General features: G+C 43.4%; 1 protein-coding gene across 1 annotated transcript in view; it reads right to left on the bottom strand.

Moving 5' to 3' along the window:
- Positions 1-6,376: 6,376 nt before the first annotated feature.
- The window catches only part of GPR139 (G protein-coupled receptor 139), a 167,658-nt gene continuing 153,662 nt past the window's right edge, over positions 6,377-20,372 (bottom strand). The window contains exon 2 of the mRNA XM_075317991.1: positions 6,377-12,245. Coding sequence (XP_075174106.1) covers positions 11,311-12,245 — 935 coding nt within the window. The 3' untranslated portion in view covers positions 6,377-11,310. The remainder of the gene's footprint in view (positions 12,246-20,372) is intronic.

Raw genomic sequence — 20,372 nt, 5'->3', positions numbered from 1 at the left:
GCAAGCGGCTCCTGCCTTTGACGTCAGCGCTCTGGCAGCGGAAGCTCCGGGGCATCGGTCACATGGTTACCCGATATACATCTTGTACCGGTAAACTGCAAGTCCCAGGAGGCCGGCGATGGAACGGAAGATAAGGTGAGCATAATTTATGTGTGTGTGCGTGCATGTTTGTGCATGTTTGTATGTGTTTGTGTTTGCCTGCCATTGTTTTCAAAGTTGTTCAAAGGTCTTCGAAAGTGTTCAACGATGAACTGAACCGAACTTGAACACTAGTGTGGTGGCTCATCTCTAGTCATGAATCTACGATATGCGCCTTGACGTTGTGCACACAATCACAGAACCCTGCCAGGCACCATCATTGCTGGACGTTCTGGGGGTTTCAGTGCGAGCAGTGGCAATCTGAAGATGCGCTGAGGACCGGATGGGTGATGATGAGCAGCGGAGGGACCAGAGATGTAAGTGGTGAGTTTGAGGATTTTCATTTTTTTTTACATATTACGTATATTATGCTATGGGGTCTGGATACACCCCAGACCATATTATGGGACATTACATTTGCACAGAATAACTTGTCTGTGAATTTAATTTCCTAGGGAAATAACATGCTAACAGAGAAACTTGAATTTTGCCTGATCTGCTCATCTCTACTGCAGTTAAGCAAAATTCATGTAATAATTACGACAGGCCATATTCTTATAATACAGATATTTTAATACCTATTATTTGGTGAACAAAAGCAAAAAATAGTCAGTTATATAAATGACTTCCTTCACATTGATGATTTAGTCTTTATAAAAACCATTCTATGTTGTACCCATGCTGAAATTGGTGTCTGTGTGACGTTGACAGATCTTAGAATACGATCCCCAGAGTTATGTGTAATTTACATGTATGCAAATTCTGTTATTGCCTCAGTGCACTGAAAAAAGAGTTATTATGTAGAGAAATTAATATTGATTAAAAATATTCCACTTTTTTGTGAATGCAGCTCCTTTACAGACCCATGTGTCATGGGTGTGTCACGGATGGCAGTCATCTGGTTTCTGGCCATAGAAGGTCACAGCTTTTGGCTGTGCAGAATGCTCCCTGACTTTCTATTGTTCCTGCTGTCAGTATTCATTGGTATAGGTAGCTTTCCTGCTGGTTTTCATCTCTTCCTCTATTGGACCCAGCAGGAGCTCACATTTTACCCAGCTGCTGATCACCAGCATTATCTTGGTGCTTAAATACACCCTTCTTCCCTGGACTGGTACTGGTGATATTTTCTCAGTTTATTCCAGCTCAGGTTGCAAGTAGGTAGCATGTATTCCTCTGTGGTTTCATTGCTGAAATTTTGTTGAACTTCTGCTTCAGTCATCTGTGGATAAGTAGTTCCTGCTTTTTCCCCTGTGTGTCCCCCTTGTGTCTTCCCTTGTCCCTTGTGCCCCCCTTGTGTTTAGTGGGGTTGATGAAAAGCTCATCCCATCCATTCCCTATTTAGGGCCCAGCACTAAGGATACCTAGGGTCAAGTATCTAGCTTGGCGCATAGGTGTGGAACCTATCTAGGGGGGTGAGGGACCCATGGGACCAGCAGTAGGTTTGATCAGGTGTCACCATCTTCCCCTTCCCTAGACACAAGGTTTCCCTTCTGCCGCTTGCTTGGTACTTCCTCTTACCTAGCGTGATACCTTGTGTTTCCATAATTACAGACTATAAACAAATCCTTTGTGTAGTCTTATTGTACAGTTTTAGTTAGAGATGAGCGAACCTGAGGTTTGGTGTTCATACCAAACACAGACATTACAAAAAAACCCAGTCAGGTTCGGAGTTTGGGTGTTTTACGTATGCAAACCCAAGCTGTAGTTGATGGTGAGATATGGAGCCTTAAAGTTAAAAGTTTGAAACATTGTTACCCTTTTGCTCATCAGTAGAGATGAGTGAACCTGAGACTTGGTGTTCGGTGTTTCTACCAAACACAAGCTTTTCCTAAGTCTTTTGCAGAGTTCGGATTTGGAGTTTCTATGCTTTACATATGCACACCACTTGTGAGATCATCGCTGTGCTTGAGTATGCTCAGTGCTCAGCCCAATGCAAGCTGCGTGCAGTGTTTGATCGGCTCTCACTGGGGGTAACAACCACATGATCGGATGTAGTGTGTATAAAAAAATGGGAAAACCCTGCATACTCGTTCCCGGAAGCGATCTGTTTATGGCTGGCTGCATGTGGGCGGAAACCCAAACTGCCCAATTAGTGACTTCCATTGGGGTTTCGGTCAAGTCCGGGTCCCAAACCAAACTATCTAAAGTCCGGCTGAACCCTCCAAACCGAACTCCCACGGATTTCCTCATCTGTAGTTATAGTACATGGTTAGGTGAACCAGTTCTCATTGAACTTAATGGAATGTCCGCGTAGACATGCTACATCTTAAGGGTCTAACTGATTCACAAATAAACCACTTCATAATATTTGGAGCGGGGAAAAAATAAGACGACCATCACTCAACAACTATTAGAAAAGTAGATTTTAATTATTATTCCAGACATACTACTAAGCTCACACAAGTGAAAACAGGCAACACACTTAAAGCCCTAAATTCCCTGAAATTAATAAAAGAGTCTCTAAGGAAAAGTTTTCGAGCTAGAATCATTGGGAAAAAAAATTGTTTAAAACACTTCAATATATCCCATACAAAAAAATGTATCTATGAAATCTTTAAGAAAAAAGAAAGAGACCAGTCAAGGTTTCATAAGATTGCATTCCATCTCGGTAAAATTGCACATCATGTAGTCGTTTTTTTTCTTTTTTTACATTCCTATTTCATACAGAATCAAATTAAAGATCTAGATACATCATTTATAATTACAGGGTTATACGGTTTACAAAAATTGTCAGCAGTGCAGACGTATATATTGCACCGAATTTAAGAAGTATTTACATCTAGATAACATTCACATTCTCATACATAAATACATGTTGTGTAATAGCTTAGATTCCGCCGGTTAAGAACATGGGTGCGGCGGTCCGCTCACACTCGTGGGCTAAATGTTACATACAATTAGTTGCTGCTGAAGGTGAGATGTGGATGTTATTTTATTTATATGGGTGCGTTATATTTTTGGAAAATGTGTTATTGCCAGTATTTCAATGCCACTCATAATTTTTTATGTGCACTTTCACAGTATCGATGCTCATTGGGCATTTTATCTCAGTACATAACAGCTAGAATATGTTTGCCTCTACTAGAGGATATTTGGCAAATCGGAGATTATCGAGATGTGCAAGGAGGAGATCTGTAAAATTTTAGTAAGGAATCATCCAAAATAGAAGGAAAAGCCGAGCACAACTTCCAGCCAGCAATTAACACGCCTCATTCATCTGTCACGGTGGACAGACTTAACACTCCTAAGTATGGATCTGCAACTGGCGGTGCCACTGCATAGGGCAAGCACAAAACGATCAGAGCAAAAACAGTAGGATGGAAGGCACTCACCAGTTTTTCTTGCAGAAAAAATCTTTTGACTCGTCAAAGCAATGGCTGCTGGTGCGAAACAGCTGTCGTCTGTTTGTGGTCCGTGTCTCTCTCTCCCCCTCTTTCCTAATGTTCTGGTCCTTTTGTAAAGAATAAAAAAGACTTTTTCTGCAAGAAAAACTGGTGAGTGCCTTCCATTCTACTGTTATTGCTCTGAAAATGTTAGTAAGGTTTTCCATGTCAGATTTGTTTTCCTTTCACCTTGAGAAAGTTGTTGGTCCGGCACCAAAACGCATTGCCTTAACAAGAGTCTGTAAGGCATTTGTATGTTCTCCCTGTATTTTCGTAGGTTTCCCAACACAAAGCCAAAGATATACAGATAAGGAATTTAGATTGTGAGCCCAAATGGGAACAGTGTTGCTGATGTATATACAGCGCTGCGGAATATGTTGGCGCTATATAAAAATAAAGATTATTATTATTAACAGAGAAAACCTTGCTTAGACTCTCCAGATCTCCTCCTTACCGTGAGCATATCCGGCACATTGTGATATTCTCCGCTTTGCCAAACTGCTACCTGGACGGGACTGTCCTCCAGCCATGTGACTACAGCTATGGCCCATCAGACTTCTACACAACCCCATCAGGTAAGCCCTACCATCACCCCCACCCACATTTTGTTCCTTACTGTACTGCCCTTTCTGTGCGCCTTTGTCCCATCCAGATAGTCCTTACTCGATGATGTTGACATAGAATTAGTAAAATGACTCCCTATCCCTATAACTGTACAATATGTGAAACTTACCTTCAATGGTGGTTTAATAGTCTACTTAATACACTTTTGTCATCAGTGCAGTGCTGAGTTTGTGTTTATACACCTCAGCCAATCAGAAAACAAAGAGCTTCAGGGAGGAGTCATAAAACAGCATCCTCAACCAATTAAAAAATAGACTGTGTGTCCCAGACTACTCTGGGCTTCCTGTAGGCACTGGAGTTAAAATGTAGACAAAGATGACAATTCTGCCCTACTGGATGGCCTAAAAGGTAAACAAGGTGTGAGATATCAGGAAAAAAAAATAATAGCAGCTATCCCTGATGGATAACTGCCTTATACATCACATTTCATCCCACAACTGAACAGTCACTTTAAGAATTGTTTCATTTTCTGACATCCACAATAAATACATTACCAGTGGCTTTTGTTAAATACATATTTCAAAGTGCATCTCACTATTTTGGTTTGCAGCACATATAATGTACTAAAGCTATGAAGCAAGTAGTAATAACCATTGAAACTTACTCTTCAAAGTGTGCCCGCACATAACAAAAGATGTAAAAGGATTTTGAATTAATACAGCTACATTTAGGTTATAGTAGGGTTAAAAGAACACTCCCATAAATACTAAATTAGGCAACTTGTGTTACCCCCAAAACAAGTCCCAAATGGTTGCAAGTAAAAAAAACATGGTTAGGAGCAGAAGGCGAAAAGAGCTCAAATCATTAAAAAAAAATGAAAAAAATAATCTATAAAGCAGAGTATGCCAATACAGTAATGTAAGGCCTAAATGGAAAGGCCGGTAGATTGCACATAAGGTACTATAACACCTATAGCACAAGATAAGGCCTAGAATATATCTATACAGTAATGCGGGAGTCACACGATACGATCTATTGTGCGATTACACGAGCGATCGTACCCGCCCCCGTCATTTGTGCGTCACGGGCAATTAGTTGCACGTGGCGCATAAAGTCTTTAAACCGCCGTCACACGTACTTACCTGCTGAGCGACGTCGCTGTGGGCGGCGAACATCCACTTCCTGAAGGGGGTGGGACGTTCGGTGTCACAGCGACGTCACACAGCCGCCGGCCAATAGAAGCGGAGGGGCGGAGATGAGCGGGATGTAAACATCCCGCCCACCTCCTTCCTTCCGCATAGCCGGCGAGAGCCGCGGGACGCAGATAAGCTGTGTTCATCATTCCCGGGGTGTCACACGGAGCGATGTGTGCTGCCCCGGGTATGATGAACAACCGGCGCAAAGAAAAACAAACGACTTTTTAAAAATGAGAGACGTGTCAACGATACACGATTTGCAAACGTTCTGCGTCGCTCGTAGGTGTCACATGGGACGACGTTGTAAACAATGCCGGATGTGCGTCACGAAAACCGTGACCCTGACGACATATTGCACGATAGATCGTCTCGTGTGACGCCCGCATAAGACTTATCGCAAAGATAAGGCCTAGAATATATCTATACAGTAATACCTATCGCAAAGATAAAGCCTAGAATATATCTATAAAGTAAGACCTAGAGTACAAGATAAGGCCTAGAATATATCTATAAAGTAAGACCTATTGCACAAGATAAGGCCTAGAATATATCTATAAAGTAAAGCTGGTGTCACACACAGCGACAACGACAACGACGTCGCTGCTACGTCACCATTTTCTGTGACGTTGCAGCGACGTCCCGTCGCTGTCGCTGTGTGTGACATCCAGCAACGACCTGGCCCCTGCTGTGAGGTCGCCGGTCGTTGCTGAATGTCCAGCTTCATTTTTTGGTCGTCACTCTCCCGCTGTGACACACACATCGCTGTGTGTGACAGCGAGAGAGCGACGAAATGAAGCGAGCAGGAGCCGGCACTGGCAGCTGCGGTAAGCTGTAACCAGCGTAAACATCGGGTAACCAAGGGAAGTCCTTTCCCTGGTTACCCGATGTTTACGCTGGTTACCAGCCTCCGCTCTTGCTGCCAGCGCCGGCTCCTGCACTGTGACATGTGGCTGCAGTACGCATCGGGTAATTAACCCGATGTATACTGTAGCAAGGAGAGCAAGGAGCCAGCGCTAAGCAGTGCGCTCGGCTCCCTGCTCTCTGAACTGTGACATGTAGCTGCAGCACACATCGGGTTAATTAACCCGATGTGTACTGTAGGAGAGCAAGGAGCCAGCGCTAAGCGCGGCTCCCTGCTCTCTGCACATGTAGCAAAGCGACGTTATGATCGCTGCTTCTGCTGTGTTTGACAGCTAAGCAGCGATCATAACAGCGACTTACAAGGTCGCTGTTACGTCACAGAAAATGGTGACGTAACAGCGACGTCGTTGTCGCTGTCGTTTAGTGTGAACCCAGCTTAAGACCTATAGCACAAGATAAGGCCTAGACTATATCTATAAAGTAAGACCTATTGCACAAGATAAGGCCTAGAATATATCTATAAAGTAAGACCTATTGCACAAAATAAGGCCTAGAATATATCTATAAAGTAAGACCTATAGCACAAGATAAGGCCTAGACTATATCTATAAAGTAAGACCTATTGCACAAGATAAGGCCTAGAATATATCTATAAAGTAAGACCTATTGCACAAGATAAGGCATAGAATATATCTATAAAGTAAGACCTATTGCACAAGATAAGGCCTAGAATATATCTATAAAGTAAGACCTATTGCACAAGATAAGGCCTAGAATATATCTATAAAGTAAGACCTATTGCACAAGATAAGGCCTAGAATATATCTATAAAGTAAGACCTATTGCACAAGATAAGGCCTAGAATATATCTATAAAGTAAGACCTATTGCACAAGATAAGGCCTAGAATATACAAGTGCATCTCAATAAATTAGAAAATCATCAAAAAGTTAAATTCAATACAGAAAGGGAAACACATATATTATATAGTTATGACACACAGAGGGGTCTATATCTATATATTATATAGTCATTACACACATAGGGATCTATTTCACATGTTTATTTTTGTTAAGGTGGATGATTATGGATTACAGCCAATGAAAATCGAAAAGTCATTATCTCATTTAAAATGGTCCCTTAGTCTGGTTCAGTAGGCTACACAATCTTGGGGAAGACTGCTGACTTGACAGATATCCAGAAGGCAGTCATTGACACACTCCACAGGTAGGGTAAGCCACAAAAGGTTATTGCTAAAGAAGCTGGCCGTTCACAGAGTGCTGTATCCAAGCATATTAATGGAAATTTGAGTGGAAGGAAAAAGTGTGGTAGAAAAAGGTGCACAAGCAACTGGGAAAACCGAGACCTTGATAGGATTGTTAAGAAAAGGCCATTCAAAAATTTTGGGGAAATTCACAAGGAGTGGACTGCTGCTGGAGTCAGTGCTTCAAGAGCCGCCACACACAGACGTATCCAGGACATGGGCTACAAGTGTCGCATTCCTTGTGTCAAGCCACTCCTGACCAATAAACAATGCCAGAAGCATCTTACCTGGGGCAAGGAGAAAAAGAACTGGACTGTTGCTCAGTGGTCCAAGGTGTTGTTTTCAGATGAAAGTAAATTTTGCATTTCATTTGGAAACCGCGGTCCCAGAGTCTGGAGGAAGAGTGGAGAGGCCACAATCCAAGCTGCTTGAGGTCTAGTGTGAAGTTTCCACAATCAGTGATGGTTTGCGGAGCCAGGTCATCTTCTGGTGTAATGCCACTGTGTTTTATCAAGACCAAAATCAGTGCAGCTGTCTACCAGGAAATTTTAGAGCACTTTATGCTTCCTTCTGCCGACAAGATTTTTGGAGATGGCAGTTTAATTTTCCAGCAGGACTTGGCACCTGTCCACACTGCCACAAGTATCAGTACCTGGTATAATAACGGTATCACTGTGCTTGATTGGCCAGCAAACTCGCCTGACCTAAAACCAATGAAGAATCTATGGGATATTGTCAAGAGGAAGATGTGAGACACCAAACCCAACAATGCAGATGAGCTGAAGGCTGCTATCAAAGCATCCTGGACTTCCATAACACCTCAGCAGCGCCACAGGCTGATCGCCTCCATGCCACGCCGCATTGATGCAGTAATTCATGCAAAAGGAGCCCCGACCAAGTATTGAGGCATTTACTGTACAGGATTTTCAGTAGGCGCCAACATTTCTGAGTTTAAAATGATTTTTTCAGTTGGTCTTATATAATATTCTAATTTTCTCAGATAATGACTTTTGGGCTTTCATTGGCTGTAAGCCATAATCATCAACATTAGCAGAAATAAACACTTGAAATAGATCCCTCTTTGTGTAATGACTCTATATAATATATAGGAATAGATCCCTCTGTGTGTAATGACTCTATATAATATATAGGAATAGATCCCTCTGTGTGTAATGACTCTATATAATATATAGGAATAGATCCCTCTGTGTGTAATGACTATATAATATACAATGGAACCTTGGTTAACGAGAGCAATCTGTTCTGGGACTGTGCTTGATAACCAAGTTACTCGTTCAGCAAAGCAAAATTTGAAATCATTGCAATGCAGACAATTCGTTCCTCAACTTGTTAAATGTCCCATCCTGGTCCCCTATTGTGCCATTCCACACATGTACAAGCACACACAAACAAACACAAACACACACAAGCACGCACGCACATATTATGCACACCTTACCTTCCGTTCCATCGCCGGTCTCCTGGGACTTGCTGTTCGCTAGTACGGGCTGTGTATCAGGTAACCATCACGATGAGGGAGGAACTAACGCACCCAGAGCGGTGACGTCAAAGGCAGGAGCCGCTTGCCTCTGATTGGTCAGCGAGCTGCCTTTGAGTAGCAGCTGACAGCAGAAGTTCCTGCCTCGTTGCGATGCTTGCGGATACACATCCTGGATCGGCGAACTACTGGAGCCAGGAGGCCGGCGATGAAACGGAAGGTAAGCTGAGCATAATATGTGTACCTTCCGTTCCATCGCCGTCCTCCTGGGTCTTCTAGTTCACCGTGAGGATTCCTCCCTTGTCGCGATGTTCTGGTGGACTACAAGAATCATGAGGCCGGCGATGGAACGAAAGGTAAGGTGAGCATAATACTGTATGTGTGTGCGTGCGTGTTTGTTTGTGTGTGCTTTGTGCATGCTTGTGTGCGTTTGTGTGGACTGTAAGTGCGGGTTAGAGCGCGGTGAATGTACGGAACCGAGTTACAAATTTACAGAAAGTTTTGCTTGTTAAGCGAAATTCTCGTTAACTGGGTTACTCGTTAAGCGAGGTTCCACTGTATAGGAATAGATCCCTCTGTGTGTAATTACTATATAATATATAGGAGTAGATACCTCTGTGTGTAATTACTATATAATATACAGTGGAACCTTGGTTACTCGTTAAGCGAGTTTCCACTGTATAGCAATAGATCCCTCTGTGTGTAATGACTCTATATAATATTAAGGAATAGATCACTCTGTGTGTAATAACTCTATATAATATATAGGAATAGATCCCTCTGTGTGTAATGACTATATAATATATAGGAATAGATCACTCTGTGTGTAATGACTCTATATAATATATAGGAATAGATCCCTCTGTGTGTAATGACTCTATATAATATATAGGAATAGATCACTCTGTGTGTAATGACTATATAATATATAGGAATAGATCCCTCTGTGTGTAATGACTCTATATAATATATAGGAATAGATCCCTCTGTGTGTAATGACTCTATATACTATATAGGAATAGATCCCTCTGTGTGTAATGATTCTATATAATATATGCATTTCCCTTTTTGTATTGAATTACTGAAATAAATTAATTTTTTGATGATATTCTAATTTACTGAGATGCACTTGTATCTATAAAGTAAAACCTATAGACAAGTTAAGGCCTAGAAAATCTCTATAAAGTAACGCCTACAGCAGTCATTTCCAAGCCTTTTTTATGTCTACACTGCTTGACTCCAGAGCAAACTGTTATTTGTACACTTAAAAAAGCAATTATTGAACTAAAAAAGAATAGAATGATAAAATTATTTTTCGAATTAATGCAATGTGCATATATTAAACCTGACTTCCAAAGAAAACTATACACATTTGTTGTGGCTGCTCCACTTGACGGGCTTAGATCATAGTTAGCCCTTATGCTTCATTTTAATAATAAGAATAATAATAAAAAAATTCCTAGAAATACACATAGAATAGATATAGGTATTGCAGATTGTTCTCAGTGGAAAAAGCTTGTTTTTGCTCGTTGTGCTTTTGTTTTTGCAATCACTATTAAAGAGAAAAAGATTGATTTTGACCTTACTAAGGCATGTTTAACAACCAGTCGAAATTGTATGTGTATGCACCAGAGGAAGTAATGAAAAGTGCGGCAACATTAATGGATTGCACTGAAGTAAATGTCCTTTTTTCCCTCCTTTGTTTTAAATAATACCTTCATGAATAATTCAAGTGGATAAAATGTACAGATGATTGCACTGCTGAATATTTTCTGCAGGTTGTATTCACACATAGCTATTGTACAGCAGGTCAAAGCATACACAAAATACAATGTCACATCCGACATATCAACAGAAAGCTGCCAAAAGCAATATACTAAAACATTAATTATTCTATACAAACATTCCAGTTGGGTTTACAGCGTATGTTCTAGTTGCTATTTCAGTGTAACGTCTTGTAATGCAACATTACATAGCTAACTAATATTTCTAATTCCAAATATTCACCTGGTTAGATAGAATAAAGGATAATAGCCGTTAACTCTATTGGATTATTGATTAAACTAAGCACCATAAGTGTCTTTTCGAGAAGTCTCGAGAACGTTGTATTGCACTACTTCATGAAAATGGCATAAATCTAAATAATTCCGCAAGTGAAGCCATCAAACTCCTGTCATCTTATCTACCGGAGTAATGGTGGACTTCAAACATACATTCCACTTAGTGCCCTTAGCCTCGTCCTGGATCTCAAGATCACTTCAACCGTCACTCTGGTGTTTTCCGACCACGGTGACGTCAAATGATATGGCCTTTGGAAAGCGCCTACGCACTTGCGTGCAAAAAAACAATTGTAATAAGCTTTTTTTTCAATCAGCTATATTCTCAAACCAACGATTACACCGGCGGATCACGGCGAGATTTTCACCGGTTTACCGTTTTTGTCATACTGATACACGAACATTTTTATACAGTGAGAATTGGCAGGAGAAATCCAAGGACTACTTGTGATAGAGAAGTTATAATTCGTATAAAACTGAACCGGCTGTTTCTGGCACTTGAAAAATGCCTTGAGTGTCCCGGCAGCCATTGTGCGAAACCTTTTACTTATAAAGCAATAAAGAAAGAAATTAATTGCAGTGTTTAGAAGGGCTAACATGTTGGCGATGTCCGTTACTATGTGTACGAGCCAACTATTGTTTATAGGAGATACGTAGAGATGGTAAAGTATCATGATTATTCGTGGTGCCCAAAGGATGGCAAAGATGGATGTTATTGTAAACAAAATTGCGGTGGTTTTTCCCGTTGAGTATCCTCGAAGTCGAAAGTTGCTTTTCCTACGGAGCTTGTAGACAATGATGGAATTCAGAACAAAGAAAATGGAACATGGAACCAAGTAGACGGTGAAACAATGTATCCAGATAAGGATGTGATGTAGAGATGTGCTTGTGTAATCCTCGGTCCAAATGTTGGGCCACCAATAGTAGGGGATGCTAGTCAAAAAGCAAGTGATGTACACACTTACGATGACTTTCCTCGTACGAGCTGGGAAGGAGACAGTATGATATTTCAGAGGGTGGCAAACTGCTATATATCTATCAATGGTCAAAGGGACTGTAATCCAAATGGACGTATGGATGGAAGAAAACTCCAAGACTTCAATCAACTTGTTCAATACTTGAGGCATCTGTTTGTGAAGAATAAAGTCCTCTAAAAGAAAGTCCACAAACACAATGAAGAAAAGTACCATGATGTCCGCTGCAGCCAAGGCCAAGAGATAATTGTAGGAGGACTTTTGTCTTCTGGCCACCAGCTGAGATAAGATGATCACCGTCAGAATGTTTGCTGTGGAGATAGAATAGGAAAAAATTTGTTTTAGATTTATACAAAATTGAAACATATTCAGCTTCCAGTATATAAATCTGTAGCCTTCAATCCCGTCATTTCCATACGATTTATTTAAAGGGATACTCTCATACTCTCATCTCCAAGATCCTATCCTAATACTGTATGTAGTAGGTGTAATACTAATAATATTAGCAAATACCTCTAATTAGAAATGTAGTATAGTTCTCCTGATATAACCATGTCTCTTAGGCCTCTGCCACACTCACGTGCCTCCGGTACGTGTGTGCATTTTTTGTCACGTACCGGAGACACGGGCCCACGTGGTCCTATGTATTGTTGTTGTTTTGGACACACGTAAGTATTCAGGAACGGAACGTGTATCCGTTCCGTACTTACGTGTGTCCGTTTTTTAAAAATGCTGACATGTCCGTGTTGCTCCGGCAGCACGGATGTCACACAGCCCACACCCGTACCACACGGATGTAGTGTGGATGCGGGCCCGTGTGACACGCGCTGAAGAAAGACACGTGTCAGTGTAAAAATAATAAAAACACATACTCCCCTCCACCATACCTGCAGTCTCTGCCGCGGCTGTCCCCTGCATCCGTCCCCCAGTGAATTTGAACAACGCTTCTTCTTCACTGGGGGCCGGAAGCAGCGTCAGCGGGGCGTGGCTTTGGCCGGACGCTGTCATTCAGCACCACAGACAGCGCCGGATGATGCAGGTAAGGCGGGGCTTTCCATTCTCCGTGTGTTATTACGTATAACACACAGAGAACACGTACGTGCCATATACATGGCACACGGGGACAAAACCACCCCTTTAACATGTACGTGACAAAAACGTTACATTTTGTCACGTAAGTGTGGCAAAGGCCTTACCTCAAGTGCAGGGCATTGCAGGACCTTAAGTATTCATGATTACAACAATGCATATAGTCACAGTTAGTTAGTTACTAGGGATGATCGAATACCTCAAATATTCGGCTTCGCGAATATTTTCCGAATAGGTTGCCGCTATGCAAATATTCGATGCGCAATGTAAGTCTATGGGAAGCCCGAATAGTTCCAAATAGTTGTTATTCGGGTTTCTCATAGACTTACATTGCGCATTGAATATTCGCGAATAGTCGAATAGCGGCGACTTACTCGAAAAATATTTGCGAAGCCGGATATTTGAGGTATTCGATCATCCCTATTAGTTACTCATTAGAGTTGAGCCAGTACCTAACTATTTGTACTCACTATACTCATAACGAGTACTGTCTAACACTCGCGTATTTGTTCCGAATAGCGTGTGCAATGCAAGTCAATGGGGAATACTCGTAAAGTAACGGCTATCCAGAATGCCGCACTATTCGTGTGAGTAGCAAATAGTGCGGAATTCCGGTTACTCGTTACATTGCGAGAACTCCCCATTGACTTGCATTGCATAGGCAATTCAGAACGAATATGCGAGTATTAGACAGTATTGTTATGGTGAGTACGAATAGTTAGCTACTCGCTCAACTCTATTGCTCATAGTAATAACCATGCATATCTAAGGTCCTACAATGCCCGGCACATGAGGTAAGTGAATCAGAAGAACTAGACTACATTTCTAATAGGAGGTATTTGCTAATATTATTTTTTTTACACCTACTACATATGGGATAGGATCTTGGAAATGGGAATACCCCTTTAATCCTGATAATTTCTCACATATAGCATTTCTGCCTAATCAATTATTTTATTGGAAATTGAAATACACATTTTTTTTATAGAGATTGAGAAAAAAACGGATCAGGGTATGCGTCTGAGAATACAAAATAAACATTACACTTTTGCTTGTTCAAACCTCAATGTTTGAATGCAGTTTTATTCCTGTCTGCCCCCTCTATTGATTCCTATTGAAACCTGTAGAGCAGAGGTCTTCAATCTTATGTAGGTCATGAGCCACCTTCAGATACAATAAATAGTGTTCTGTCACAGTTAGTATTTTATAAAAATGGATACATTTTATGAAAAAGTTATATATGAAATTTATATAAATTATGTATCCTGGTACTAATAATGTCCGGTCATCTTATGTTCTAGTGGGAGTAAAACTAGGAGAGTCACTTGTAGAGAAGGATCTGGGTGTTCAGCCTAAATGACAGCATACAATGTGAATCCGCTGCTTCTAAGGCGGGCTTTGCACACTACGACATCGCAGGTGCGATGTCGGTGGGGTCAAATTGAAAATGACGTACTTCTGGCATCGCATGCGACATCGTAGTGTGTAAAGGCTCGATGATACGATTAACGAGCGCAAAAGCGTCGTAATCGTATCACCGGTGCAGCGTCGGCGTAATCCATGATTTCGCTGACGCGACGGTCCGATGTTGTTCCTCGTTCCTGCGGCAACACACATCGCTGTGTGTGAAGCCGCAGGAGCGAGGAACATCTCCTACCGGCGTCACTGCGGCTTCCGTAGGATATGCGGAAGGAAGGAGTGGGCGGGATGTTTACATCCCGCTCATCTCCGCCCTCCTGCTCCTATTGGCCGCCTGCCGTGTGACGTCGCAGTGACGCCATACGACCCGCCCCCTTAATAAGGAGGCGGGTCGCCGGCCAGAGCGACGGTCGCAGGACAGGTGAGTCCATGTGAAGCTGCCGTAGCGATAATGTTCGCTACGGCAGCTATCACAAGGATATCGCAGTTGCGACGGGGGCGGGGACTATCGCGCTTGGCATCGCAGCATCGGCTTGCGATGTCGTAGTGTGCAAAGTGCCCCTAAGGTCAGCGTGATATAGTTAGAAAAAGTACAAAGAAAATGTCACGCAGTGACACTAGGTACATAAGAACCACTGGCAAACGCCGCAACACTCAGGATACACGTTACAATTGTGCGCCCTGGCGCTAGGGAAAGGGGAGCAGGGTCACCTCCTAAACTCACGTGTGACTGTTACCTGCACTCCCTAACATCCGATTAGGGGTTCTTTCAACCTGTCGCCAATCATATGCCTATCCCTGTCTTTCCCTGTATAGTGTGTAGAGCAGCGGAAACGCTAGTCCCGCTCTAGGTTGAGGACACAGAGAGAATTAGACAGACAAGGGTAAAATAAGCAGTAATCATAGAAAGCACTCCAAACAACAAGAGGTAATAATGAGGAACGGACCAGAGGGGAAAAACCAAAGAGGACTAAGGAAGGGAAAACAACACAACTTTCACACAGCAAATGTTCTCTGAATGGCTTCCTGGTCCTCAGCTCACAGGTTCCCTCTAGAGGCATTCTAAGCAGAAACTATCACCAGTGGTAACCTGGACTAGGAGGGAATATTTATAGCAGAGCTAATTAGCAATAGAGAACAGCTGACTATTGCTTACACTCAGAGTTTCAAGAGTCCAGAGTAGAGTTGAGCGCGGTTCGTGGTTCGTGGTTCTCCAGTTCTAGGCTCGAGTGATTTTGGGGCATGTTCTAGATCGAACTAGAACTCGAGCTTTTTGCAAAAGCTCGATAGTTCTAGAAACGTTCGAGAACGGTTCTAGCAGCCAAAAAACAGCTAAATCATAGCTTGGTTTCTGCTGTAATAGTGTAAGTCACTCTGTGAATCAAACTATTATCACATTTCAGTGTATAGTGTGCGGGAACAGCGCATTCAGATCACTGCTGTTTATAATGGCGATCGCCATTTTTTTTTTTTTTTTCTTGTCTTCCTTCCCTAAGCGCGCGCGTCTTGTGGGGCGGGCCAGCATGTCAGCCAATCACAGACACACACACAGCTAAGTGGACTTTGAGCCAGAGAAGCAACGGCATGTGTGATAGGATCTGCATGTCACATGTCCCTGCATTATAAAACCGGACATTTTCTTCACGGACGCCATTATCTGCCTTCTGCGTCTTTGGTGTCAGACATCACTGTCGCAGCTCCGTCATCCTGAGTCCTATAGCCGATACAGCTGTATGCGCTGCATACACAGCGTTAGACAGCATAGGGAGAGCACTTTATAGCAGTCCTTTTAAGGGCTCAAACCGGCAGGGTCAGAGTTAAGGTGACAGGTCCTGAAAACAGCGCCAGCGTCTGTGCAGCCAAGGTCAGGGATTTCCTCCCTGCATTTCACCATTAGGAGGGAATAGAAAGGCAGGCTTCCATTCCTCTACCCAGAGCACCACAATCCTGCCACTGTACCCTCTTGTCCTCTGCACACTCCAACTCATAACTAAGCCATTATACTAGCAAACACTCAGTGTACCTAGTGGCATCCTATCTGTGGCTATTGGACTTTGCTTTAGTCCCACTAGTGCCAAGACATTTGCAGAGCGCATCTGCCTGCATTGCACACTCCAACTAATTATAACGAAGCCATTATACTAGCAAACACTCAGTGTACCTAGTGGCATCCTATACGTGGCTATTGGACTTTGCTATAGTCCCACTAGTGCCAAGACATTTGCAGAGTGCATCTGCCTGCGTTGCACACTCCAACTAATTATAACGAAGCCATTATACTAGCAAACACTCAGTGTACCTAGTGGCATCCTATACGTGGCTATTGGACTTTGCTATAGTCCCACTAGTGCCAAGACATTTGCAGAGCGCATCTGCCTGCGTTGCACACTCCAACTAATTATAACTAAGCCATTATACTAGCAAACACTCAGTGTACCTAGTGGCATCCTATACGTGGCTATTGGACTTTGCTATAGTCCCACTAGTGCCAAGACATTTGCAGCACGTCTGCCTGCGTTGCACACTCCAACTAATTATAACTAAGCCATTATACTAGCAAACACTCAGTGTACCTAGTGGCATCCTATACGTGGCTATTGGACTTTGCTATAGTCCCACTAGTGCCAAGACATTTGCAGAGCGCATCTGCCTGCGTTGCACACTCCAACTAATTATAACTAAGCCATTATACTAGCAAACACTCAGTGTACCTAGTGGCATCCTATACGTGGCTATTGGACTTTGCTATAGTCCTACTAGTGCCAAGACATTTGCAGAGCGCATCTGCCTGCGTTGCACACTCCAACTAATTATAACTAAGCCATTATACTAGCAAACACTCAGTGTACCTAGTGGCATCCTATACGTGGCTATTGGACTTTGCTATAGTCCCACTAGTGCCAAGACATTTGCAGCACGTCTGCCTGCGTTGCACACTCCAACTAATTATAACTAAGCCATTATACTAGCAAACACTCAGTGTACCTAGTGGCATCCTATACGTGGCTATTGGACTTTGCTATAGTCCCACTAGTGCCAAGACATTTGCAGCACGTCTGCCTGCGTTGCACACTCCAACTAATTATAACTAAGCCATTATACTAGCAAACACTCAGTGTACCTAGTGGCATCCTATACGTGGCTATTGGACTTTGCTATAGTCCCACTAGTGCCAAGACATTTGCAGAGCGCATCTGCCTGCGTTGCACACTCCAACTAATTATAACTAAGCCATTATACTAGCAAACACTCAGTGTACCTAGTGGCATCCTATACGTGGCTATTGGACTTTGCTATAGTCCCACTAGTGCCAAGACATTTGCAGAGCGCATCTGCCTGCGTTGCACACTCCAACTAATTATAACTAAGCCATTATACTAGCAAACACTCAGTGTACCTAGTGGCATCCTATACGTGGCTATTGGACTTTGCTATAGTCCCACTAGTGCCAAGACATTTGCAGAGCGCATCTGCCTGCGTTGCACACTCCAACTAATTATAACTAAGCCATTATACTAGCAAACACTCAGTGTACCTAGTGGCATCCTATACGTGGCTATTGGACTTTGCTATAGTCCCACTAGTGCCAAGACATTTGCAGAGCGCATCTGCCTGCGTTGCACACTCCAACTAATTATAACTAAGCCATTATACTAGCAAACACTCAGTGTACCTAGTGGCATCCTATACGTGGCTATTGGACTTTGCTATAGTCCCACTAGTGCCAAGACATTTGCAGAGCGCATCTGCCTGCGTTGCACACTCCAACTAATTATAACTAAGTTGCATTGTCAGGGATATTTATTCTTTATTATTCTGCTGTTAATAAAGCTAGACCACCACTGCAATCTTCACCACCTCTCAATTTTTACTACCACATTTTCAGTCCACAATCTTGTCGCAATCAACATGAGTGGCAAAATGACAGATGCTGGTGGAAAGGGGAAGAGGCGTGGTGGAAAAGGCAAAAAAGGTTTTGTCCGTGGGGAAGGTGGCAAAGCTCCATTATCATCTGCTGAAGATAGACCATCTACCAGCAAAAGTAAGATGTCTACTACTTACCGTGGACAATCCGATGTGCTCCCTTTTTTACGGATACGGACACGAACAACAGGAAGAAAGGTAGATGATGGGCAAAAAAGGAAAATGCTTGAATGGATCTCAAGTGGTCCAACAAGTGCCCTCTCAGCCACTTCAAGTACCGCATCCAAAAAACACCAGTCCTCTGAGTTGTCATCCCAATCACACTTGATTTCTCCTAGCTCTGAAGTCTCCATCAGCCCTGCACAGTATGGTGGAACTGAGATGGCTGAGTCTGCAGAGCTGTTCAGTCACACTATAGCCTGGGAATCAGAGGTCTGCTCCCAAGCTACAGTGAGTACAGAACAGGAAATGGTCTGCAGTGATGCCCAGAACCTTTGTGACTCTGATTCAGGCCGTGAGGACCAAGTTTCTGAGCATAATGTTGACCCTTTGTCACAAACTGTAACACCTGTGGTTATAGACAATGAGGAACATACTGATGAAGATGAGACGCAGATACCCGATTGGGATGACAACTTAAATATTCGGTCAGGGCAAGAAGAGGCTCGGTCTGAGGGGGAGGGGAGTGCAAACACAACAATTGATGATGACGTTCTAGATCCCACCTACTGTCAACCCCCAGTCAGGCACTCGAGGAGGTCAACAGAGGCGGTGGAGGAGGATGCAACCGACGACGAAGTTACCTTGCGCCTTCCTGGACAGAGTCGGAGCACTGGTAGCACGTCTACAACTGCATCCTCAGCCACCACTCTGCCTATGAGCATTATTCGGGGTGGATCAACAGGTCGCATGGCCTCTAAGCCTTGCCTAGCCTGGTCCTTTTTTGACATCGAAAAAGATCGCCCAAATCATGTGATATGTAACATTTGTCATGATTCTCTTAGTAGAGGTCAAAACCTCAGCAGTTTGACAACTTCTTCCATGAATCGTCACATGAATAAATATCATAAGTCCCGGTGGGAAGCTCACCGTGCTGCAATGCGGCCTAGCGGAGCGAACCATCCACCGCCCGCCCCTTCCAGTGCATCCGCGCGCTCTTCATCTTCTAGGACTGTGGGGACAGCTGTCACACCTGTTTTTCCACGCAAAACTTCCACCACTGTAACCGCAACAGGCAGTTTGCTTGTAAGGTCGTCAGTTGGTTTGGAAGGGGAAACAAGTGAGTGTGTACAGCTCTCTCAGACATCGATAGCACCAACGTTGGATCAAGGCAACATCATGTCTCCGCCTGCACTTTCCTCACAAACCTGCATTTTTCCAGGGACACCCTACTCAACACCGTCTACACACAGCAGCCAGATCTCTGTCCCTCAGATGTGGTCAAATAAAAGGCCACTTCCTCCGACCCATGACAAAGCTAAGAGGTTGACTCTATCCCTCTGTAAGCTGTTGGCTACCGAAATGCTGCCTTTCCGCCTAGTGGACACACAGGATTTTAGAGACCTTATGTCTGTCGCTGTGCCCCAGTACCAGATGCCTAGTCGCCACTACTTCTCTAAGAAAGGTGTGCCCGCGCTACACCAGCATGTCGCACACAACATCACCGCTTCCTTGAGAAACTCTGTGTGTGAACGGGTGCATTTCACCACCGATACTTGGACCAGTAAGCATGGACAGGGACGTTACATGTCGCTGACTGGGCACTGGGTAACTATGGTGATAGATGGTGAAGGGTCTGCTGCACAAGTCTTGCCGTCCCCACGGCTTGTGTGTCAATCCTATGTCTGTCCAAGTTCCGCCACAGCTTCTGCATCCTCCACCTCATCTGGGTCCTCCACCTCCGCCCCAAGCCTGCCTGGTCAGGCCACCAGCGTTCTCACTGCGCAGAAGGAATCACGCACCCCTCATTACTATGCTGGCAGCAGAGCGCAACGGCATCAGGCGGT

This window comes from Anomaloglossus baeobatrachus, chromosome 7 (genome assembly GCF_048569485.1).
Source record: "Anomaloglossus baeobatrachus isolate aAnoBae1 chromosome 7, aAnoBae1.hap1, whole genome shotgun sequence".
NCBI classification, from domain to species: Eukaryota; Metazoa; Chordata; class Amphibia; order Anura; family Aromobatidae; genus Anomaloglossus; species Anomaloglossus baeobatrachus.
Note: the sequence above shows the minus strand (reverse complement) of the source record. Positions and strands in the feature narration are given on the sequence as shown.